At 47.4% G+C, this 24,574-nt stretch overlaps 1 protein-coding gene across 1 annotated transcript in view; it reads right to left on the bottom strand.

Moving 5' to 3' along the window:
- The window catches only part of ONECUT2 (one cut homeobox 2), a 48,579-nt gene that overhangs the window by 22,994 nt on the left and 1,011 nt on the right, over window positions 1-24,574 (bottom strand). Inside the window, exon 3 of the mRNA XM_034642207.1 lies at window positions 23,614-24,571. Within this exon, the coding sequence (XP_034498098.1) occupies window positions 23,614-24,571 (958 nt within the window). The remainder of the gene's footprint in view (window positions 1-23,613; window positions 24,572-24,574) is intronic.

Here is a 24,574-nt window from a genome sequence, read left to right as displayed (position 1 = left end):
AAAAAAAAAAAAAGAAGAAGATGGAGGATATATTAACTGTTTGCAAGTGTGGGGGAAATAGGTGCTTTCCCACACTGCTGAGTTTAGTCATCTCTATCAGAATTCAAACATGTGCTTCTCCACAACCCAGCAGCCACTTCTCAGTGTCTTCTCCAGGGAGTACTCGCTCACATACCCAGGGAGGCGTGCACAAGGCTGTTCATGCCACACTGCCCAGCAAATGCAGCAAATAGGAAAACTCCATAAATAGTCCAACTGTCCATCTGTACGGGAATGGCTAATGAAACGAAACCAGCCATGCCATGGGATACAACGCAGCAGATCTGGGTTGGGGGAATCTCAGTGTTATATAGAAACTAGGTGGTCTGACCACTGAATGAAAGCGGGGCGCTTCAGAATGATGTGTGCTGTGCCATGGGACTCGAGCTGAAGCAGAACAATGTGCAAACCCCTGAGATAAACATTTCCATGAGTAGCAACCTTGGTAAATAAATGCACTGGAACCACCTGGATTGGCAGACACCATTGCCACTCTAAGAGTGTCACTACTGGGAAGTGATAGAGGGACTTGGAAGGGCCCCTGGGTGGCTCAGTCAGCTGAGCGTCTGACTCTTGGTTTCGACTCAGGTCATGATCTTAAGGTTGTGAGACTGAGTCCCGAGTTGGGCTCCATGCTCAGCCCAGTGTCTGCTTGAGGTTCTCTCTCTCCTTCTCCCTCTGCCACTGCCCCTGCTTGAGCTTTCTCTCTCTCAAATAGACAAATTAATTAAACAACAACAGAAAAAGAGCATGGAGTCCACTTGTGGTTCCCTCTCTCTCTCTCTGCTACTTCCCCTGATCATGCATGCGTATGTTCTCTCTCTCTAAAATATATAAATTAATTTTTAAAAAAGAGATTGGGATTACAGGAGGTGGGCAAGGGAGACTTCATTGTGACCATTAAGGTTTTGAGTTTTTACATGGAGAATGCTTTAATGCATTACCTAAGTAACTAAAAAATAAATTTAATAAAAGCAAAGTATTAATATGGTTGCCTTTGAGTGGCGGAACATTTTTGTTTTTCTATTTTTTCTGTTTTCTAATTTTTAATATTAAGCAAGCATTACAATATAAACGACCACCTATTTTTAAAAAACTGTGCTAAAATACATATAACAAAATTTAGCACCTTGACCACTTTTAAGTGTTCAGTTCATTAATAGTGTCCAATATATTCACATTATTGGGCAAGAAATTGCCAAAACTTTTTCATCTTGTAAGATGGGAAACTCTATCTATTAAATAGCCACCTCCCATTCCTCCTCTCCCCAGCCCCTGGCAACCACCCTTTCTCTTACTGTTTTTATGAATTTGACGACTCTAGATACCTCATATAAATGAAATCACACAGCATCTGTCTTTTTGTGACTGCCTTATTTCACTTAGTATAATGTCCTCAAGGTTCATCCATGTTGGCGCATGCGTCAGAATTTCCCTCCTTTTTAAGGCCATTTATGTATATACCTCATCTCGTTTATCTAGTCATCTGTGGTTTTTTTTTAAGATTTTATTTATTTATTTGAAAGAGATGGATCACAGGCAGGGGGGAGGGGCAGAGGGAGAAGCAGGCTCCCCACTGGGCTGGGAGCCCGATGCAGGACTCGATCCCAGGACCCTGGGATCATGACCTGAGGCCGAAGGCAGACACTTAACTCACTGAGCACCCAGGTGCCTTATCTATTCATCTGTGATGGACATTTGGTTGTATCCACCTTTTGACTACTGTGAATAATGCTGTTATGAACATGGGGGTACAAATATCCCTTAGAGACCCTGCTTCAACTCCTTCAGGTATGTAGTCAGAATTGGTATTGCTGGATCATATGGTAATTTTATTTTTAGTTTTTTAAGAACTGCCATTTTTTTTTCATAGAGGCTGCATCATTTTACATACCCACCAACAGTGCACAAGGTTTCCAATTTCTCCACATCTAATGCTTGTTATTTTCTGGGTTTTTTGATAGCTGCCATCCTAATGGGTATGAGGTCAAATAAACTTTTAATGAAAAGAATTGGCATCAGAACTTTGAGTGGGAGGCAGCCCTTCCAGGGTGTAGGCGGTGCCTGGCCACACATCTGCAAGGACTGAAGAGAACTTGCTTGCCTTATTCTCTTCCAAGGACAGCTTCTCAAGGTGGATTTCTCTGGGCACTATCCTGTCCTTACCTCAGGTTCCAGAAGAGGTTCAAGTGATGCTCACCTCCCACCAAAAATCTCTGCCCCCACTTCATCCTCCTGAAGCCCATCCCCCCTGTCTGGAAGACCAGTCCTCACTGCAGGCTTCTCTCCCTCCCTGCATCCAAGGGCAGGCACGGGGTGCAGCTGTAACTAGACCCCATCAGAGCCGCTCGAGATGCGCCTGGGATCAGAACTAATGGCATTAGGCGATCACTCAGGGAATAGAGCTGCAATTACTCCTTGGATACGTTCTCCAAGATGACCACATGCAGAACACCAAGGGGGAGAGAAAATGAATCACCAAGTGAATTAACTGGAAGCTGCTCTAATTAGTGTTATAATTTTTCATGAAAACACTAATGAATATGAAATAATGTGGCCATGAAACCACTAGGACAATTAATGCTTGGGAGTAATTTGGGGTCAGGAAAGGATTCTCGGGACTGTTTAAATAGACTTGCGGGTTGAGAATTCAGAGGCCCTTGGCTTTGAAATCTTATATTGGCAAAAAAAGTTGCTACTTCAGAAAAAGCAACAGTGGGGTATCTGTGAGATTTCTTTCTTTTCTTGTGAAGGTTCCTGGCTTTGGGAGTAAAGATGATGGTGTCAACCCAAACAGGAGCTCGTCAGGGAGTTAGATGAGAGCCCAAGTCAATGCATAAAGAATGATTTGGGGACCATGATAAGGAGGCAGGGTCCGGACATACTGAAAGCAGAAAAGACGTTAAAGAGGAGACCATTCTCAGCACTCGTAGCCTCATAACCACGTGGGTGTCTGAGAAAATAACCTTGTGATATGGCCCCCGGCCTGTGATCATGATGAGGCTGTAAGATGGCTGAGCCTTGTTGGCTGGGCTGCAGCTTTCACATGTGAAATAGTAAAATTCTATCAAACACAGAGTTTGTGCTCAGCACGTACCACACCAAAGTGGACTTAATCCCAACATAGATGCTGAAGAACAGATGTGTCCCTGTGAAAGAGGGTGTCATCTGTGGTGTGGAGCAAGTAAGAGTTCAGTGTGCTAAGAGCTGCGCTAAGCATTTGTGGTATCTCACTTAGCCTGCACACCAACCACGTGACATCCGACAGCAACCTTACCCCCATTACNAAGTAAGAGTTCAGTGTGCTAAGAGCTGCGCTAAGCATTTGTGGTATCTCACTTAGCCTGCACACCAACCACATGACATCCGAGCAACCTTACCCCCATTATACAGAGAAAGTAACTGGGTCTCCCTAAAGTGAATTACTCACCTGAGGTCACATAGCTCACTAGTAAGCGGTGCAGTTGGGACAGAAATTAGATTTGTCTAGCCCCAAAGTTCATGCTCTCTATGACCACACTAAGCACCACTCTTAACATACAAAAATTATGGGAGCGTTGACGACTCAGGCCAAATCTCCTACTGATAGACAGAGAACTTACAAAATGTGATATTAATCAACAGTAATAATAATACAGCTGAATCAGCAAGCATTCATGATGTACCAGTTGGTCTAAGCATCTATATGCATTAGCTCATGGAAGGCTCACAGTAACTTAATGATGTACTTACAATCTGAGACATAGAGATTGCTGTGGGCTGAATATTTGTGGCCCCCAAATTCATATGTTGAAATCCTAACCCCCAAGGATGATGGTATTAGTCGTTGGGGTCTTTGGGAGGTGCTTAAGTCATGAAGGTGGAGCCCTCCCCAGCGGGGTTAGTGGCTTTATGAAAGAGGCTGCAGAGAGATCCCCAGTCTCTTCCTCCATGTGAGGATGCAATGGGATGTCTGTGACCCAGAGGGGGGTCCTCACCCTACCATGCTGGCACTCTGATCTCAGACTTCCAGCCTCCGGAACTGTGAGCAATACATTTCTGTTGTTTATAAACTACCCAGTTGGTGGTATTTTGTTATAAGGATAAACCTGAAGACCTTGAAAAATTCTAATGAAGTCTGAAATGTTTAAAGGCTAATTAACAGTGCAATAAAAAGCAGTTCTCTGGGGCTATTTTTTTCAGTGATTTTATTTATTTTTTGAGAGAGTGTGAGAGAGAGAACGAGCAGTGGGGAGGGACAGAGAGGGAGGGAGGGAGAGAGAGAGAGAGAGGGAGACTCTCCACCAAGCAGGAAGCCCAACATGGGGCTTGATCCCAGGACCTGGAGATCATAACCTGAGCCGAAGGCAGATGCTTAACCGAGTGAGCCACCCAGGCGCCCTTCCTTGGGACTCTTTTTAAAAATATTAAAGCAGTGCCTATGGAGTGCCAGCTCTCCACTTACAGCTTTATCACCACAGGTTCCCTTGCCATAGAACTTAATGGAACGGCTGTCTCAAGAAGAGCTAGGATAAAAGACGAGGAGGGTCTGCTTTTCTTGTCTTCAGTAGCAGAGTGGGTGGAGCTGAGAGATAAGGACTTTCTCCTGTTTTTTCCTTCCAAAGATACAAAACATTGAAAATCACACTTCTTCCACTGGGGATGAACCCTCAGACAACTCACCCTGTCTGCTTTCAAACCCAGTCTGGAATTCTACTCTCTTGTCTATGCAAATAAGACTGCATAGGAAGCTAGTTGCCTTGAGCTGGTCTGTGAGTCCCCAGACTCCAGCCAATCCATGAAAGAAGTTATGAATTTTGTTCACAACGCTCAGGATCTGAATAAATCAGCCTGCCAAACCACAGGCACAAAAATGCAAGGACATTTTGGAATTACAAAGTTCAGTAACCAGGCACAGCTTGTTATAATAACAGGAGACGACATCTGCCTAATCAGGGTGTCATTTTTTCACATCTCTGGAAGTCTACACACTGGGTATTGATTCATAGGGTACCATTTCATATGTACGCAGAACGAATCTAGCCAAACAAAGTTATCTGCCCAATGGAACTCAAAAATATTTCTCAATTTAATTTTAAACAGACCTTGATGTGAAGGAAATTTAATTAGGTAAGTAATATAGAACACAATGAAATGTCCGTCAAAATTGCTTCCAAAGGTTTAAAATGTTTTCCTTTTCAGACAATGTAGTTAGAGCAGCCGAGATATCTATGTAAGTACAATGTCTTGAAAAGTGGGGCTCAGAAATCAATGAGATCACCTCTCTGAATTAAGTATGCACAAATGAGAGCAACTGAGATCCATATAAATCAGTTCAAGTAGCCCTCTGTGTACCAGACCATTAGGGGACAGGCAGAGAAGAAGGAAGATGCAAATAAACACATTATCTGGGGCATACTCGCTAATGGAAGGCATCTCTTAACACCCACATTAAGACTCAAGACAAAAGTGTCTGGTATTTTTGACATTGCTTATGTCTTACAAAATAATGCCCCAGATGTAGAACCTAAGGTTAAAAACAAACGAATAAAGAAAAACAAACCTTAGACATTGTCAGAGTCACAAATGAGCAAATCTGGGGTGCCTGGGTGGCTCTGTCGTTAAGCGTCTGCCTTCGGCTCAGGGCGTGATCCCAGCGTTCTGGGATCGAGCCCCAAATTAGGCTCCTCTGCTAGGAGCCTGCTTCTTCCTCTCCCACTCCCCCTGCTTGTGTTCCCTCTCTCGCTGGCTGTCTCTCTCTCTGTCAAATAAGTAAATAAAATCTTAAAAAAAAGAGCAAATCTTTTGATCTTTTGGATATCATCTCCAAACTGCTTCCATATTCATTGGCAAACCCTAAGCAAAGTGTTTGCATTGTGTGGATTTTGTTGGCACAGAATAACGGAGATCTGAATTGAATGCCTTAACTTCTGTAGGCATCAGATATTCAATGATTATTTTAGTGGGAAAAAAAAGGAAAAAATGGAAAATAAAGCCTTATTTAAAAATACATGTAGAGCTGCATGTGGTCAGCTCAGGGGACCTCCTGTTAGGACACTAGAGCTGTGTGACCCTGGGGATCATTTGGCATTCTGTACTTAACTGGGTGCCAACCACATGTTAGGCCCTGCACTAGCGTTAAAAGGAAGATGAAGGAAAGCAAAGCTCAGGAGGCCTGCCTTCTATGACCTAGAAGAGAAGATCAGGCATGTCCACAAATAGACATAGTACAAAGAAATATGGCTCCCATCAAGTTGGCCATAGGTTTGTTACTTGTATAAAATATAAAATAACAAAGTATTTTGAAATATTTCCATATTTATTTTCTATTTATTGCCAAATTTCTTTTTTTTTAATTGCCAAATTTCTTATCCTTCCTATCCCTACCATAGGAATGGCTTCTTGCAAAATTAAAAGTGAGCTAAAATAGATGGTATTAAGTAGACTGCAAAATACAAAGTTCCAATTCACCCTTCCCTGTAGGCATGCTCCTTGCCACATAACCTTGTAGCACCCTCCCATTCTCTCTCTGGGCTCAACCATATGACATGCTCTCAGCAATGGTATGTTGCAGAGTATGTTATTGCTTGCATTTTCCCCTTTGCCATTTCATGCAACAGACATGCTCAGGCCACTACAGTGGCCCCAGAAGAGGATGGGAAACGTGGAGCAGAGCCACCCATTGACACATGATCAAGCTAGCTGAGCCAAAGATGCCTGAGCAGGCTTAACAGGGACCAGCCTAGATCAACTGAATCCCGCAAATTTGTGAGACAAAAAACTGTTTATTGTTGAAGGCTAAATTTTGGGGATGCTTTGTTACTTGGCATTGTTATGGCAATAGGTAACTGATACATAGCATATAACAGAATTTCAGTAAAATCTGTACTTTATTTCCTTTCTCTCCCCCTCTCCAACATCCAAAGTCACCTCTCCCTTGGGTCACCACTCTAAGTAAGTGATTCTGTGGGGAAGTCCTGAAGACAGTCCAGCAGCCTGTTACTTGACAACTACTTTATACACATCATCTCTAATACTTACATCTGTTCTCCAAAGTGGACATGTAAGTCCATTTTATAAAGGAGGAAACTGAGACTCAGAGCAGTTAGGTTAGCGCTAGTAAATGGCAGAGTTAGAATTAATACTCAAGGCTGTCTGACTCCAAAGCAAAGACCATTCATTCTACTGTATTAACCGGCTGCTACCTCTGTAAGATCAGCTGGGTGAAGGGGTGGTGAGAAAGGAATTTTTGGTGCCTCCAACCCCTTCCCAACAGCCCAGGAGAGAAGGATCTGAGTTGTGTAGATACTGGTCCCAGGACCTGCTGTTGACTCCCACTCTTCTTAGCTTGGGGCTCCTTCCCCAGCCTCAGATAGGGATATGCCTGTCCCGGGAATTTCGGAGCTCTAAGGAGGCAGAACACTCGGGCTCCTGAGTTGGTATGGCTTATAGCAGAAAAGTCCACCTATTTCTCCTGTTGATTTTCCTCCCTTTTTCCTCCAATCCAATCACCTACATACTCCCCACTCTGCCCTTATTAACTGAATTTGCAGCATCTGCCTATGGAAGCCTGAGTCCAAGGCTCTAGGTGGAAAACTGGTTGGGGAGGGGTGAGCTCAGCAGTTCTGCTTCTGCTGGGTCCAGCGTGATTCCTTTGCATGGATGGCAGAAGGGGAGGCTGAGGTCCCAGGCATAAGAGAAAAAAAGAGAGTGTGTTGTCTTTGGTGCCAGCCCATGGTGTCCCAGCCAGAGAAGTGGGTGGCCCCTACTGGGGGGTCTGAGGCTCTTCAGACAGGCCCCAGAGCTACCTCGTGCTCTGCTCAACCTGCCCATCTCTGGAAAATTGGTTGGGCTATGCGAGGTACATGTGACAGTCACTTAAGTCAATTGCTTACTGAGAATACCTAATTATCATGCAGCCCCAAAATGCATGAAATTAAAGGTATCAGGAAAGAAAAAGTCTGGGATGTTTTAATGTTAACACTAAATCCTGTTTATATATGTTTGGTCTTCTTAGTTTGTTACTCATGTAATACAGATATCAAAACATAACTGTAAAAAAGACAAAACATCTCAAGGCTAGTTCCATATAAGATGGACAGCAAATTCTCTTAGTTTCAATTTCTCACTAAAGTTGAGATAACCATCAAATTTCTTTTCGTTAGAAAGGCTAATGAGGATTTATCTACTTAAATCTCAAAAATTCAGTGAAACGAAAGGTTAAAAAAATTAATTTTTTCCCCATTCTTAACTACTTAGTTCAGTACTATATAGGCAGAACTGGTATATCCAAAAGTTTTTGAACTACTGGGTTGCAAAGATCTCAGGATTACTTGTTTATGTACACATTTGCCAGGAGATAAGGAAGTGAGAGAGGAAAAGAATAAACTTGAGAATATAAAAATGTTGACCTCTGGCTTTTTTTTTATATGTAAATTTAAGCCAATAATCTAAGAATTTGCAGTATATGGCTATGTAAATGCAAATTTAGTTTACTGGTAACTAAAATGACTTAAAAGAGGACTGATTTGCTGATGTGTTTGCAGGCATCAGTGTTCTAAAATGTTCAGCTTTGTGTGGAAGTAATAGCCTTTGCTATTAACTGACCATCGTGAGCACTGTTTTCTCCATATTAAGCTTCTCTCTCATTTCAGGTTGACATAGGAATCTATTTTTGGGTATGTAAGCAAGAATTTCTGTCAACGATCAAAACATGTATAGAAAAGAATATTCCTTTTTGAAGAGTAGAGGCTAGAAAAGAATGCCAGATATAAGTCAACATGAACCTATTCCTTGCAAGAGTGACTGAAATTAGGGGAATCCATAAAGACAGGCAGAAGTCCATCAAATGTCTTACTTGAAAAAAGTGCCTACTATGGGGTCAGCTGTGACCAGTAGCTGTGGGATATAATGTATAATATATAATACCTTCTCTCCAGAGTCATAGGGAGACGTAGGAGAGGTCTAAAGAGTGGCATAAGACCACAGCTAAGAAGCTTCTCTGTAGTTTGGAATGGAGGATTGCAGCCAGAGTTCAGGAAAGAAAGAGAAAAGAATGGGCTAGAGTAGGATGGAAACATCCAAAGAAGGGAGAACTGAGGTGGCCAGGATGGGATCTGGAGAGAGACAGGAAATAAGGCATTCTGGGTAGGGGGAAAAGAATGTGCAAAAAGACATGGTCATGGCAAAGAAGACAACGTATGAGCAGAATAGCGAGGAAAACTACCTGACTAGAGCAGGTTACCTTGGGGGACTAGTGTCAGCTGGTAAAATGGGTCTGTATTCTAGTGCCTAGTCATTGTCTTTTTACTTCCATCACCTCACTGATGATAATCTGAAGCTTTGGATAAGATTTAACTCCACTCCCAAGATTCCCTTTAAAACTCACACATACCTATAGTATCTTAGCTTAGGAGGAAAATGACATTGATGAGAACTTGATGTTGTGAACTATGAAATACTGTTCCAAAATGATGCACCAACGCTGATGATTCTTTTTCAAATGCCATCTACTTGGGATGCCTGGGTGGCTCAGTCAGTTAACCATCTGCCTTCAGCTCAGGTCATGATCCCAGGATCCTGGGATTGAGTCCCGCATTGGGTTCCTTGCTCAGCAAGGAGCCTGCTTCTTCCTCTCCCTGCCTCTCCCCCGACTTCTGCTCTCTCTCTCTCAGACAAATAAATAAATAAAATCTAAAAAAAATTTTTTTTAAATGCCATCTATTAACTTGGGGGAGTAAAGTGGGAAGAAACAGTATCATACAAAAGAAAAGTATTTATTAATTTATTCACAGATACTTAGTGGCTGCCTATTGTATAATATATCCAACCTTTGCTCTTGTGGAACTTAGAATCTTTTACAGGAAGACACTGACAAATTAGTAGGTGATACCTGTTTATGTTCTATGTGCAATGGGAGGGGTTGCCCAAAGGCATCCCCATTTAGGAGACTAGAGAAGACTTCCTAGAGGTGAGGACATCTAAGCCAAGATCTGAAATTGAGTCTGAGTTAGTTGAGTGAGGGAAAAAGCGTTCTAGGCTAAAGGAATGGCCTGATGTGTTTGGTGAGCTGACAGGAGTATAGCGTGGCTGGAGCAAAGTGAAGGGGTGGCAATGTGAGATGAGGCTGAACATGAGCAGGGGTCAGTCCATATAGGGACTGGTACACACTGCGTAGGGGTCTGGACCTTCATCCAATGGTCATAGGGAACTAACAAAGAGTTTTAAATAATGGTGTAATGTGATATTGGGTTCTGGAAAAATCACTCCGGCTTAAGGTTGGAAATGGATGGGAGAAGTTAAGTCTGGAGACTGGGAGACCAATCAGGAGGCTGTTGAAGTTGGGATGGCTCCAACGAGGGCAGCAGCACAGGGAATGGAGAGACATAGGCAGATATTTAGGAGGTAAAATCCATATGGCGAGTATAGTTGACTCAAGGAGAAAGAGGAAAAGGAAAGAGTCCGAATTGATTTATCAGCTTATGGTATGTACAAAGGGATATTACTGAAAGAGAGAGGGAATAAAAGAAGAGACTCATATACGGTGGTAGTGGTGAGGGGGTCCGAGTGAGGCAAGAACATGAGTTCACTTTGAGGTAAACTGAATTTAAGAGCATTCAGGCAAAGATGTTCAGATGCTGAAGGAAATAAGGACCTGGAGCTAGGAAAGACATCAGGGCTGGAGAGAGGCTGAGAAGTCCTCAGCATAGAGAGATGGTAACTGAATGGAAGAGATCTCCCAGGGTGAGTATGTTGAGCATAAAAATTAAAAAGCTTCGGCCAGGATCCTGAGCTAGAAGGACAGAGCAAGAGGAACCCAAAGAGGAGACTCACAAGGAGTGGCCAGAAAATACTAACAAGAAGAGGAAGAAGAAGAGAGTATAATATTATTTCAGAAATCAAGAGAAGAAGGGGTTTCAAGGTACGGGTGGTCAGCAGTGTGTCAAATGCTGAGAGGCCATGTTAAAATATGAACTGAGAAGCATCCATTGGATTTGGCTACAAAAGCCTCAACAGTGACACCGGTCAGAGCTGGTTTAGTTAACAGGAGTGGCTAGAAGCAGCCTGCAGAGCTGAAGGGGGAAGTAAGACACAGGCACGGAGTTAAGGCAACTCTGGAAGTGAAGAGAGGGAAGAGATGAAGTTAGAAGGGGGTGGGGTGGGGGGTGGCATATTTTTTAAAAAGATAAGAGAAACTGGAGCACAAAAATGTGGATGGGAAAAAGGTAATGGATATGGGAAGGTTAAAAGCACAGGGAAGGCTGGGGTCCTGAGAAGGCAGGACAGGCAAGGGCCCAGAATCAGGTTGAGAAATTGGCCTTCATCAGAAAAGCAGTCTCTTCCTTTTCAGAAGAATGAAAGAAAGAAAGAGAGGTTGCACATTGAGATGAATAAAGAGTCCACTCTGTGCCTTGATCATGAACTGAAGTGAACTCTGGTATACATTTGGAGACAACTGAATCTAAGATTTAAAAAAACCATCTCTTAAATCTGGGAATCTGTCATATTGTTTCAGAAAAGCAAGTTCTTTACTCCACCCATTTTTTTAGTATTTGGAGTCAAAGAAGACTATGAGAAGTCCTGTTCATATTGCAGTCTTGTTGAAATATCAGCCCTTACAGAGTGTACTGCCTTATTTTAATAAGATGCACTGATACACATAAAGTAGACTAAAACAAAAGGCTTTGCTTACTGTCAAATCCATGTTTTACTGGAAAAGGTTTTGATGGTGTGACCCAACAACTACTAAGAAATGCATGTCTGCAAATTCAAAGATTATACAGCTTGAAGAAACTGCTTTACTCAGTGTTTATCAAATAGATTTAAAAGCAGTTCTTAGATCTGATTTAAATACGTTCCTGCTCATTTCTAGGGCAAAATTTTAGGCATTTAGACAAAGAAAATTATTTTCTTTTTAATATTGGCAGTGAATGCTTTCTCACATTTGTTTTGTTTTGGGCTGTCTTTTCCTTCTTTTCATCCAAGAGCCACTTGGAATTTAAAGATGAATTGTCACAGGGAAGACAATCTCATCTATCATATTCTTGACTTTCTTTTAAAGGGGATACACTTGTCTGTTCCTGTGCCCTACCTCCCTGAGAACCACTTTAGCAATAAATTAGGCTTGAACTAAAATTCCTTGAAATAAAGCAAAAGTTTTACCTTCTAATTAGCTTTGGGAGGGGCTCCTGGGTGGCTCAGTGGGTTGAGTGTCTGGCTCTTGTTTTCAGCTCAGGTCATGATCTCAGGGTGGTGGGATGGAGCCCTGCATCCGGCTCCATGCTCATCGTGGAGTCACTTGAGATTCTCTCCCTCTGCTCCTCCTCTGCCCCTCCCCCTTTCTTAAAATAAATAAATAAATAAATAAATAAATAAATAAATAAATAAATAAAATTTCTAATTAGCTTTGGGAAGTCAAGGGCCATTTTACTAGAAACCCAAAGCGATATGAGTTGTGCCCTACTGCAGACCAAAAGAACCCACCTCTTTTCTCTGGAATAAAAACACAAATAAAGCAGAGCAACTGACAAAATGGCCAGAGTCAGGGGTCTGTGCCTAATGTTAGCTCTCATCCTGGCTAGGCCCACCTGACTCCACTGTGCGGCCTGAAGGAAGTGACTCAACCCTTGACTGGCAGAAGTGGTGCAGGGATTCTTAAAGAGAGCCCATCAGAGAGGATTCTCAAGAAATCAAACCCAGCTTCAAGATTTATTGGAGGTAGTGATGTCCCTTAGTTGGCTCTTTCTGCAACATTACTGCTGATACAGTGTGAGAATATTCTTTAATATAATGAAAACCATGTTTTCAAAAATCAGCATGTAGGTGGGGGGCAGGGAAGCATCCATTTGTGTACACCCGTGTGCGGGGCAACCAGACTGTAAACCTTGAAAGGAAATCCAAATCTAAAATACTGTGTTGAGAGTGGCAATCAGCGTCTGCATGAGGCAGTAACATAGAGTAAAACAGTTCAATCCCTGAGCCCCCCAACAGAGGTAATGCTCTTCCTCTTCCAAAGGAAAGGGTCATTTCGCATCTTTTGTCCTCTCACTTGGCATCCCCTCCTCTCCCTCTGTTATCATTGACCTCACATGGAAAGAACCGAAGCCATGGGGCACCAGAGGAAAACTGAGGCCTTATTCTGTTTGGGACGCTGAGATCTAGAGAGCTGGAGCTACTGATCAGGGTCCTGGCCCAGATTTAATCCGAATAGAGGGCCCATATTCCTTTTCTGGGTTGAGATGGAAACTCTCTCAGACCGCAGTCCAAGCGGGCAGGCTCTGGGGCGCTCTGTGGCGCTGTTCGTGGTGCTGAAGCCCGCGCCAGTGCGCGGAGGCAGCAACCCCCCCACAGGCGCTAGGCATCCAGGGGCTCTGGGCAGAGATCGATGTGAGGCGAGTCTGGAAACAGTTGCCGCCACAGAGCTACAGCCAGCTCCACAGTTTGGCTCCAAATCTAGCTCATTGGCTCACTTCTTTGCAATTGCAAAACGTCTGGTTCACTTTTTCTCATCCCAGGGGATTTCACAGGGCCCACCTCTGGCTCGCTGATTTGGCATATCTCTTTCCTGATGTCCTCCCTGCCAATACTAATTCTCTCCCACCCCCTCTCCTTTGTACAATATATTACCTTTGCAGAGCACCTTACAGCTGGCACAGCTCTCACTGGCACCATCAACTGAGCCGTTTCTCTTACACACGTAACCATTCCTCTTCTCTCCCACCGATATTTTTTGCTTTCTCCACCCCTCCTCTCCCAAGCAGGAGACTATTGCCTCAATGTGCAGGGTGGGCAAATCACCTCACCCATCACAGCAGAACTACTGATTTCTCTTTGACGATGAATTAGAAGAGGCCGAGGCTAGAGTGCCAACAGACAAGGAAAAAGTCCCTCAAGAAAACGTGGGTAGTGGTCTACTGACTGAGGAATGGGGCCACATACTAGGAGTAAAGGAAGGGGCTTGGGTCTCCTGGGAGGTGCAAGGCTTATTGTAGTTAGAAGACTCCCGGCAGGTGGCACTCTAGCACAAGGTGCTCTCCACAGAAGCCCTAACGATGCTGGGGCTCCACCTCAAACCTTTCTGCTAAATAACCCCCCCACCATGCCCCAGCCATGTTTGCAGGTCTGTCTTCCTCTTGATCCAAGCACTTGTCCAGACTGTATTCCTGCTAATAAGCACCGTTTGCACAATTCTACTTACTGTAATGCACAATGAACAAAACATAAATAGAAAAGAGAGGGTTAGTGGGAGGATTTTTTTTTTCCTGGCATGATTGATGGTGCTCAGATCAGAACTGTTTAATCATCAATAACATGATTCAGCAATTGGGAAATGTAAACAAATTGTGCAACTGCTTGCTGCGGTCAAAGCCCTGAAGGGGCCTACAGGACTGGGCCAAGCTTGGGGAGGGCCATGCCAGCAGAATGCCCCCTCCCTCCCACCAGGGCAGAGCTGGCTATGCCTACAGCCTGACTGGCGTGACCTTTGGCTTTTGCAGCACACACACGACTGGGCTGGGGTTAATGGCACTTTGCAGGGAGCTCCAATTGAGTAAACAAAAAATGCCTTGCCCTGTTCTAATGGAGCACATTATTATGAGGCCTAAGCCTTCATCCAGACCCCTGCAGCTGCTCTGCAGGTCAGTGCTACCAATAAAGCAATTAGCCAATGAGAAAACTCTTCTTCCCCGAGGGGGACTGTGAGGGTTTTGTTGCAGTTGCCGTGCTTTGCTTTGGGTTTTTAAACAGGCAATCCAAGTTGATCTGAGCCTCTTACATCAGACTCCAGGATGAGGACAGTGAAATTGTGTGTTTGCTGAGTGTGATATTTTAAGGGACTGGACCCTTGCTCAACATAGCCTGGAGAGCTCACTGCTTCCTGTTCAATTAACCTGAACCATAGCTGAACTCTGCCCTTTGAACTCACTCAGCAGATAAATACATTAGCTCACCTAAGGAATCATTAATATTTTTCAATCACAGAAAACAAACATGAATGTCTGAACACAACCCAAGAGATAACCAATTAGGAATAATGCATGTACCACGTTGGGGAAAAAAAATCACAAATGGATGTTTTTTACAGAATAAAAAAGAGTCAAGGAAGAAATGAAATGGATCATACTAACAGTTCTGGAAACAAGGAGGACTTTCATTTTCATATCTGCAAACATGAGGGATACTGAGAAATATTTAGCAATTTCTACTCCATCTACACTGCTCTTTAAATAATTAAAAAAAAAAAGGTTGTCCCTTCTGTTGGCCTGGTTTCTACTTACTTCCATCAGAATGCAAAACTCCAAGTCCCCTCTCTTTTGGAGTGACATCAGTGTCCACGCTCAAATACATAGTCCAAAATATTGCATTTCTGGAGGCAGTTCTAGTCTATTCCTGATTTGCTACAAATGAACCAAAATAATTTTTATGGAAGTATTAACTGTGTTTAAGTACCAGCTTGAATGAACTGAGCTAGTGGCTTGATTGAAATAATTTTATAGTAGAAAATGATGTTCCTGAGACTTTGTTATTCTAGCATATAAACAGATTTTCTTTTGTGTGGAAAAAAGGAGAGAGAGATGTGCTAAATGCATCTATTTTGTTTTTAACCCTGCATGTCATCTTAGAAGAATGAGAAAAACATCTCCAACCGAGTCATTACACATTTCAGTTTGATTCAATTTCACTTCCCACAATTCTGCCTCCTGACCCCTCCCCTCCTACCCCCTCCTTTTCATTTTTGTTTGGTTTGGAGTATGGGCTTAATGCCCAGCTATCCTAGATGAGAACACTTAAAGGAATATCACAAGCACGAAGGGTAAATCTATTGAACGAGGGTCTTTAACTATGTGGTTTCCTTAAAGGGAAAGGTTGGATCAATAGGATCAATATGAAAGGTTTCCCTGGCCCTGCATAAAAGGGTAAGGGCTTCTCTTTTCACTGGTTTAACTTTACTCTCTGACAAATGCAAATCAATGGATCTGTGTTTACAACAGATTCCCTAACAGACTCAACTTGGGTAAAGCCCAGAGCCTCGCCCTGGGGGTGGAGAGTCCCAGGCTTGCTCCAGGAGTATGCTCAAGGCCCTGCGGGTAGAGTAGGGAGTGAGCTGCCAATAGCTACCAATCACTGTTAAAGAAGGGGCTTGGGGCCCACTGAGATCCTGGTGCTGCTGCCTGTGGAACACCAAATAGGTTCCTTCAAGGATGTCTCAACCCAAGGATAAAGCCCAGATTCCTAGGATCTGGTGAGCCAGTCAACGTTGTTTTCCTACCTATATAGATTTGTGGGGTTAACTATACAGAGGAAGCAGGAATGAAATATCTAAAATTGGAGCAGCCCTTTCTTAGGTGGTAACTGGCTCTCTTAGCAATGGCTAGGCAGACCACTAAACCTGTGGGTTCTTTTCCTCTTAATTTCACCTTTCCCTTTAAAAATGTGATGCTTTCCAGAGATTACATGACTTCAAGTCAATACCAGTTACAGAGAAATTATTTTTCTTCCTGCAGGAGAAAGTATATGTATATTTGATTACACGAACCAAAGTCCGATGCTGATTAAATTACGTTGGAGGTGTGCTTCCAACCCAAACAAAGTCTGCATTCTACTGAAGAGTAATGGATCTTCGAATGGCGACAGAGGCACCAAGGTGGAATGCAGAGCCTCCTTTCCCTCTGAGGCAATTTGCATGGGGACAGCTTTTCATAAAAATGCCCAAAACTTCTAGGAATCCTGCTCCTCAAGTAAGACTATCTCTGTATGCATGTTGACAGCTGCCCTTGTGCTTTGCCCATCCTGCACCTTGTCAGGTACCAGATGGGCTGAATTACCCAATAAGTTTCCCTTTCTCCCCTTTCCCTGCACCTGCAAGAACCTATGCACATTTTCCAGAGTTGTTGCCTTGAGTGAGACTTGGAAAACAAAAAGCCTCCCCCAAAAGCAATGTACTAGGGTAGGGGGACAGAGTGGGTGAAGAGGGGTTCTGATGGGCCTCCAGCCCATCTTGAGCAGGCTCTGTACATGATAGCCTAAGTGATCCCATTAGGCTTTTTCATAATGTTCTCTCCCCACCAAGAAAAGTATCCCTGGAGAAAGTGACTTTCCTCAGGTCAGGCGGGGGGAAAAGTGTCTCTGGAATCGTCAAGGGTGAGGATAATCCAGAGAGTCTGTCTATAAAGTTTAAGGCCCAGGGTGCCTCCATACTCACCCTTTTCCCCAGGGCCCTTTATCCAGGCAATTATTTCTATTTATTCCTTTCTCATTTCCCTTCCTTTGGCAAGAACCCAGAAATTTAATCTCACTCCTTCTCCTTTGAGGTTTTCATTCCTCCAGGGATCCCCCTACATGATACCACTCTTCCTGAAGACAGTTTCTGACAACATCAGCCACCAGCTGCAGTGCGGTGGGGCTCAGTACCTCCTTCTTCAACCTCTTTCCTCTGCTATCCCTTTAGAAACAGATACTAAAGGCCAGAAAACCAAGAAGTGAAGACAGAAAGAGAGGCAGGCTCTCCTTCCCTCAGGGTTCAGGTTTGGAGCTTGGGAAGGTAAACCTGCCCAGAGCCCTGTCACCTCTGTACAGACCAGGCTCTGGAAGGAAGTAAAACATTTCTCCTCTTGGATACAAAATCTGGGGAGTCAGTTTCCCCTCTGCCCCACCCTCACCATTCACCAGAATCCCTGCCCAATTTTGGGATTCTAAGATGGGTATGGAGGAGAGTCTAAGCTCACTTACCCCTCCCAGAACCTAGGAGCTCATCAAGGGGGTTATGGGGAGGGGGACAGTTGTCTTCCTAACCTGATCTGAAGGACACCACCCACTCTCCTTGGTTTCTGCATCTGATCACCTGAACCAGGTAACTGTAGTTTTCAGGAGGGGGGTAGGGCACATTCTGACAAAAAAGCAAGCTGTATTAAAGCTCCCTTCTTTAAGAAGTCCATTGGTGGGAAGATGAATCCCATCTCTGGGCATGACAGAAAGAAATACAATTCACCCTTTGGCACACCTTAAAGCAGAACCATGAACGATTTTTCTTCTCTCCTCTCTCCTTCTTCCTTTTTCTCATTTTATTCTTGGAGAAGAAAGGAAAACACTCCTTTCCTTCCAGATTAAGACGTCCTCCTTTCACCAATTGGAGGATTTAGAATTTCAAAAAGCCAGAACAATTTAATTCCCATCCCACCCCCACTACCACCCCAGCTCCTTCATTCTTTTCAGTAAAATTCACCTTAGTGTTCCTTCTGGAAGAATAAGTCACCATTTGGCAAGGTGAACCAGTGGGGCACAGTAAGGACATCTACCCTAGGGGAAGGAAGGAAGAGCTGAAAAGTTCTTTCTTTTCCAGTCAATGCAGGTGCCTCAGAGTACACCTGCCACCTGAGGTCTGGGGTCTCAGAGCGTAAGCTCTCTCCAGCTAGTGGGAAGGGGTGGGGTGGGGTCCCCCAGTTTGATTTTCTTACCTTCCTGTCTCAGCCCCTATAGGAAACAAGATTCTTCCCTGGTTGACCCAATTAGCCCAGAGCAGACCGTTCTGAGAGGTGAAGCCTAGGCCTTTGTCACTGGGGCAGCATTTAATTGCCCACCTAATGCATCAGTGTAGAAAGTCTGTGAATGCGAACTCTTTGGTGTGAATGATTCCTTTTAATGAAAACAAGGAAAGATGTGAGGGGATCCGAGGATCCGGAAGCTGCGCGGTTATGGGGCAGCTTGATAGACGTTTCCAAATTGGGTTTGGTCGTTCCCTCGTGCCGAGAGGTAGGTCAAATTACCTGGATGGTGTAGGAGGAGGAAAGAAGTTGCCCCGGGCCCTGTTCGACCAGACGAGGGCCTTGGGAACCCGGGAGCGACGATCCCCTGGGAACGAGAGAGCTGGGACGACTCTGGCGCCGGCGCCGTCCGGGGCAGCCGCTCCGCGGACTCAGCCCGGCGCAGAGTCCTCCGCGGGGAGCGCAGGGAGCGGTGCGCGCGCGCGGGGACTATGGAGAGGGCGAGCAGCTCTGCGCCTGGAGAAAGCCTTGGGAAGGGGCCGGCTGGGGCCGCGCGAGGAGAAGCCGCGGCCTGACCCGTGGGCCCGCCGGGAGCAGGGCAAGTGGCGCGGCGGGAGCGCCGGGGAGACGGGGCGCTGCGGAGCCGGGGCGCTGGCGAGAGCTCTGCTGGGAAGAGCGCGCCGTCGGGCTTACTGGAAACGCGCCGGATCAGGTTCCAGATCAATGAGAGCTGGGTCCACACGTTTACGTTATTGTTGCCAGCATTAATGCTCTTTTAATCTTCTAAACATTATCAGCATCGATCTCCCTCCATATACACATTTGTTTGAGAAAGTGACATAACCACACGGTGGAAAGCCTGGAATAAAAATAAATGCACAGCTGCTCGGGTCGAGGGCCCCTGGCGGCCTGGGCTACTTCTCGAGCTCTGCCTCACTACCTTTCCTTGCGTTCTGTCATCTCCGCCCGCTCCCGCTCACCCTGATGCGTGTTAGGAAGGTGTTCTCCAGGCACCCGGGACTTGACCAAACAAGAACAGTAGTGAGCTTTTCAATTATTAATCCGACCAGCCAGCAGGCGAAAGTACCTTGTGTTCGGTAGGGACCTGGGTTGCGTTCGGTCTCTCGGGCTCGGATCCCGCACTAAACTTCGGGGAGACGGGTTGAGCCGGGCCGGCAGCCGGACCGGCGGGAGGGGAGGTGGGGTGTGAGGTTCCGACGATGAGGTCCCCGCCTCTCCGCTTAGAAAATGCCAGTCGGCCAGCGTAGTCCATGACTTTCCTGGCGCCGAGGAAGACGCGCAGGCCTGTGGTGCCCCTGGCAGGAGTCGCTGCGCACTGTCCCGGCAGGCTCTGCCGCCGCGGGCATCAGGTGGCCCAGGCAACATCTTGGTAGGTTGGTGAAAGGCCATCGGCTGTCTGAACAGAGTTGCCTCCAGACTGGCCGCTGGGAGTTCCCCTCTGAAGAGGGCTATATGTCTGCCCACAGCCGGGACATGTGGCAGGTTTCGAGCAGGCCGCCCCGGGAGTCACGGGAGGTGCAAACCTCATCAGGTTATACCGTCAGAGGCTCTGCTCTGGCTGCTGGGCGTTGGAGGAAACCACTCCCGCCATGGAGGCCCTGATTTTCCTCCGTGAGCCGCCCGTCCAGGTTTTGACTGGGTTTTTTCAGTACCTCGTTTTTCGTGTGTGCTTGGTTCACAGGCTTCTTGGACTCAAAGTCGGGGAGTGTTAATGGTCAAACCCGCGGGAGTTTATCCTTGCCGCCTCTTGCCGGGGAAATACAAACTGCCCTGCGGGAACACGCGCTGGGAACCGCTGAAGGCGCGGTTGCAGCCCTTTGCTGCCTTGGCCACCCTTTCCCAACGAAATCGTACTCTTGGTGTCTTTCTCTGAAATCTAGTGCTGGGGGGATCTGAGTTTCCCCAGATGTCTTGTCTCTTACCCTTTGAAATGTCACCCTGAGCTGTGGATACACCCAAGCGGTGGGCACCGAGGAGAGAGATCTGGGGGAGGCAGGTTGGGGTAGAGAGGAAGGACCTGCTTCTCTTGCGCACGGTGGGGGGGGGGCGGTTTGCTTCACCTAAGTGTGAGGTCTGCAGGAGCTGGTCCAAATCAGACATCTTGATTCTGAGGTCCCTCAAACCCCTGTCTGCTTGGGCCTTTGGCAAGACCCAGAGGGGTCCAAAATGAGAAAGAGAAAGGGAAACTAAAAAGAGACGGAGGGAGAGAAAAGAGGTCTGGTTGGGGCGAACTGGAGGTGCCCAGGTGGCTCTTGGAGGCCTGGCAGTCAGGCCCAGCAGCCCTGTGGAGCCATGGGCTTGTTTAACCCCCAGAGCCCTAGTGTGGACCCTTAGCTGTGTCCCTGCAGGGATTCTGATCGATATTCCTGGCAGGGAAGGCCTCTGCTTTTCTTCTCCATTTGCTCCTGTCCCCTAGCGCTTCTGAGCACATAATACCTACTTACCAGTCCTGGCTTCTGCGTCAGTGTCTGAAGAGACTGATCTACTGACCCCAAACCGAAAAGCCTCCTATGTAATAATAGCCACTCAACACACTTGTAGTTGCTGATAAAATGGCCAGATAAAAAGGCTAAAGCTCTTGTCCCTTTTCAACTCGGGGAAATAAAACACACACACATTTGAATGCTTGAGCAAAGCGGGGTCCTCAGCAGGAATTTCCCACTCGCTGAAGGAGGCTTTCAGTCTCCTGTGGAGGTGGCTTCAGCACTCCTCCTCGGAAAAGCCTTCATGCTTCCCGGGCACAGCCTTTGAGGAGTGCCCCCCCTACCCTGACTTTCCTGGGGTGGATGTTGGGACTGGAGACTCTCCCTTATCCTAGCAATGTTTGGGGCTGAGGTGGGCTAACAGGTAAAGCATTACTTGCCATATCACTTTCAGACACACACAGGCACAAGGCATGCGCTTTATCTTCCTTCCTTCCTTCCTTCCTTCCTTCCTTCCTTCCTTCCTTCCTTCCTTCCTTCCTGCTCTGTCCTTTGCAGGACAGGCATGAGGGGGCGGCAGTGCTCTGAGATGGTCTGGAATAGAACAGCTGTCATCGTGCCTTTAACTGTACCTTCCACTCCAGCTGCCAAGTTCCTTCTGGCCACCTGTGCCCAGGCCAGCTGATGCTAGAGCCCACCTGAGAAGGACTGGGGGAGTTTGGGAGGGCCAAGACAAAGGGGTGCCATACTGTTCAGAAGTTTCAGTAAGCCTCCAGTTCCTCACCGCTGCCCTCTATTCACGGCTTAATACTTCCTAGGAACCAGGGCAAAGAGAGAATGAAGGGTAATAGAGAATGATGAGTAAGCTAAAGGAGAAAAATTACTAAACGCACACAAAAGTATTAGGAGTCCATAGATTTGGGGAAGCTTTTCGGGGGATAGTTTTCTTTACCTTTTCAGATCAATACTGAGGGGCGTTTACTGCCTGGAGATCGGAATCCTCCAACGGCGAGCATAGGGGAGGCGGTCAGAGTGGAAACGCCCCCTCCCCAAGCCTGGGTGAACACGCCCCCAGCGCCGTCCGGTATCGGTAGAGTGCACCCCATAAGCCAGGCTCAGCGGTGTGAGGAAAGCTCCAGGGAGCCGGAGAGGAAGGCTGAGCTTGTGGCTCCGGAAGCGCGTTGTGTATAGCTGGCTCCGAACCGTGCCGGCCGCACACAACGCACGTCCCACTTTCCGCACCAATGTAAATCACTGCCACTATGAATTGTCCCCTCGGTGCCCCGCGGATCCGGAAAGATGGCCCCAGTCCAAGAGAAACTGCCCATCCAGACTTGCAGTAGGGTACTGTGTGTCCTCCCCAGTGGGGCGCCTGGACACTTTGTCCTTCTGGACCCACGGCTAGGTCCTGGGGGCAGCGCAATTGCCACGCACACCGCGCTGGGTCTGCGCGCACAAAAGCGCGCAACTGTGTGCCAGTCGCAGCCACTGCTGCGCCTTTCTCTCTCGCTCCCGCCGCCCACACCGGAGGTATCTGTGCTCCTAGAACAATAGAGGGCTGTACCTCGCGGCTCGGCCGCTAGAGGAGGCACAAAGAACCAAGCCCGCTCCAGAACAATGTAACCAGCGCGTCGACCCGTCCCCTCCCGCGGGCAGCCTGCCCTCCCTGCCGCCGCGCTGCGCGCACAATCAGCGTCCGTTTAATGCAAAGGCGGAGTCTGTAGCCCGTGGCCAAGACGCATTAACTACCCTGCATCTTAATTTTTCAGCACCTCTCCTCACGAGCGCCCAACCCTCTCTCCGAGTCCAGCCAAACCTTGGCAAATCCCAGCAAAAGCTGGGAGCCGGGCAAGGGTGGCCGGCGAGTTTGTCAGGGAGCTCTCCATTCTTAGTTTTTCGTCCCCCATCCTCCTATAGGTGAATGTGTTAGTCCCAACCTTCGTCCTTGCACCCTCCCCTCTCTGTAGGCAGTGACACGGGAACTGGCCCAAGCCGGCTCTTTTGGTCAGAAACTCCCCGCGCCAACGCCAAGGCCGGAGATGAGCCTGGAAAGCGCTGTTGTATCCTAGCCACCCGTTCCCCCGCGCCGTCAAGATTGTGACTCCTGCTAATAACTAAACAAGTTTGCCTGATGTGGTGGGTAGGAGAAGAACGGAGATTGTTTTTTTCCCTTCTGAAGAGCAAAGCCCCTTAACTACCTCCATATAGGGAAACCAGGCAGCCTGGAAAATTGAAATGTATTGTCTAAGCAAGAGTTCAAGTGCACAGGGCTTTGAAAAAGGCTAATCCTGGGTCTCTGTGAGTCCTCTAAAGAGAAGGCTCCTAGTGGATACCGCACACCCGGTCCCTTGTCCCACAACTAGGAAAGGTCAGAAAGAGGGGGTAAAATTGGCACATTCAGGGGAGGGTGAATGAAATGTGGCGGAGGGGGGTCGGTCAATGAAAGCTCGGAGTCAAGGAGGAAGGAAGAGAAGTATGAAAATGCAAAAGAAAACAGAAAAGGAAGAAGGGAGAAGAAGGAGGAAATGACAGAAGAAGAAATAAAGTCGACAGAAAATAGGAAGTGCGTAGCGGAGAGGAGGAAAGAACCGAGGCTAGGCGCGCTGACCTGGGGCCACAAGCACCCGGAGCCCTCTCCACAGCAGCCGGCTCCAGAGATCCTCTGTGCTTACCTGCCAGGCGTAAGGCGGACATGCGCTGGAACTCGGGCTCCTGCAGCCACTTCCACATCCTGCGAAAGGTCTCCCTGCCAGATTTGAGTTTACTCCACGGTTTTGGGTTCCGGAGCAGGTCGGAGAGAGTCCCCTGAGACCGGCACAGCACCCTCTGCGCGAAGATCGCCTGTGGGATGCTGTAGCGCTTCAGCTCGGCGGTGATGCGCTGGGCCACCTCTTTGGTGTTGATCTCCTCCAGCTGGCCCGATGTAGCCACCTGCGAGCCAGACGAGGACGAGGGTGGCCGCTCGCGGCTGGGCGCCAGCACCGGCCCGTGGGACTGAGCATGTCCCGGGTGGTGCAGGCCGTTGAGGTGCGACATCATGGCCGCGGGCGGGGTGCCCAGGCCGCGGGACAGGTGCTGCTCACCGCGGGTCAGCATGGCAGTGTGGTGCGCGTCGAAGTTAGGGCTGAGCATTTTGTCGTGGCCCGGCGGCCCATAGTTGGGCAGGCTCTGCTGCGCGTTGTGGAGGCCGCCCAGCCCGTTGCCCAGCGGCGTGGCGGCCAGCGGGGACAGGCTCTGGCTCATGCCGGGCATCTCCTTGTAGGGGCTGTAGAGGTTGTTCATGGCCGGGAGCCCGCGCTCGTCGCGCATGAGGGTGAAGCTGCCGCTGACGTTGCCCGACAGGCGCTGGTGGTGGTGGTGGTGGTGGTGGTGCGGGTGGTGGTGCGGGTGCGGGTGGTGGAACTTGTCCGACACGGTGGAGATGGGCGGCAGCGGCTGGAGCGGCGTCAGTGTGGTGTAGGTGTTGCTCATGCCCATGCCGGGCGGGGACGAGTCGCAGGACATGCTCATGGCGTGATGGAGCGGGATGGAGAGCTCGGGCCGGTAGTCGCCGCCGTCCAGGATCGAGGCCATGCTAGTGACCATGGCCGAGCGCGACGCCGCCGCCGCTGCCGCTGCCGCCGTGCCCAGCTC

This window comes from Ailuropoda melanoleuca, chromosome 14, assembly GCF_002007445.2.
Source record: "Ailuropoda melanoleuca isolate Jingjing chromosome 14, ASM200744v2, whole genome shotgun sequence".
Lineage (NCBI taxonomy): Eukaryota > Metazoa > Chordata > Mammalia > Carnivora > Ursidae > Ailuropoda > Ailuropoda melanoleuca.
Note: the sequence above shows the minus strand (reverse complement) of the source record. Positions and strands in the feature narration are given on the sequence as shown.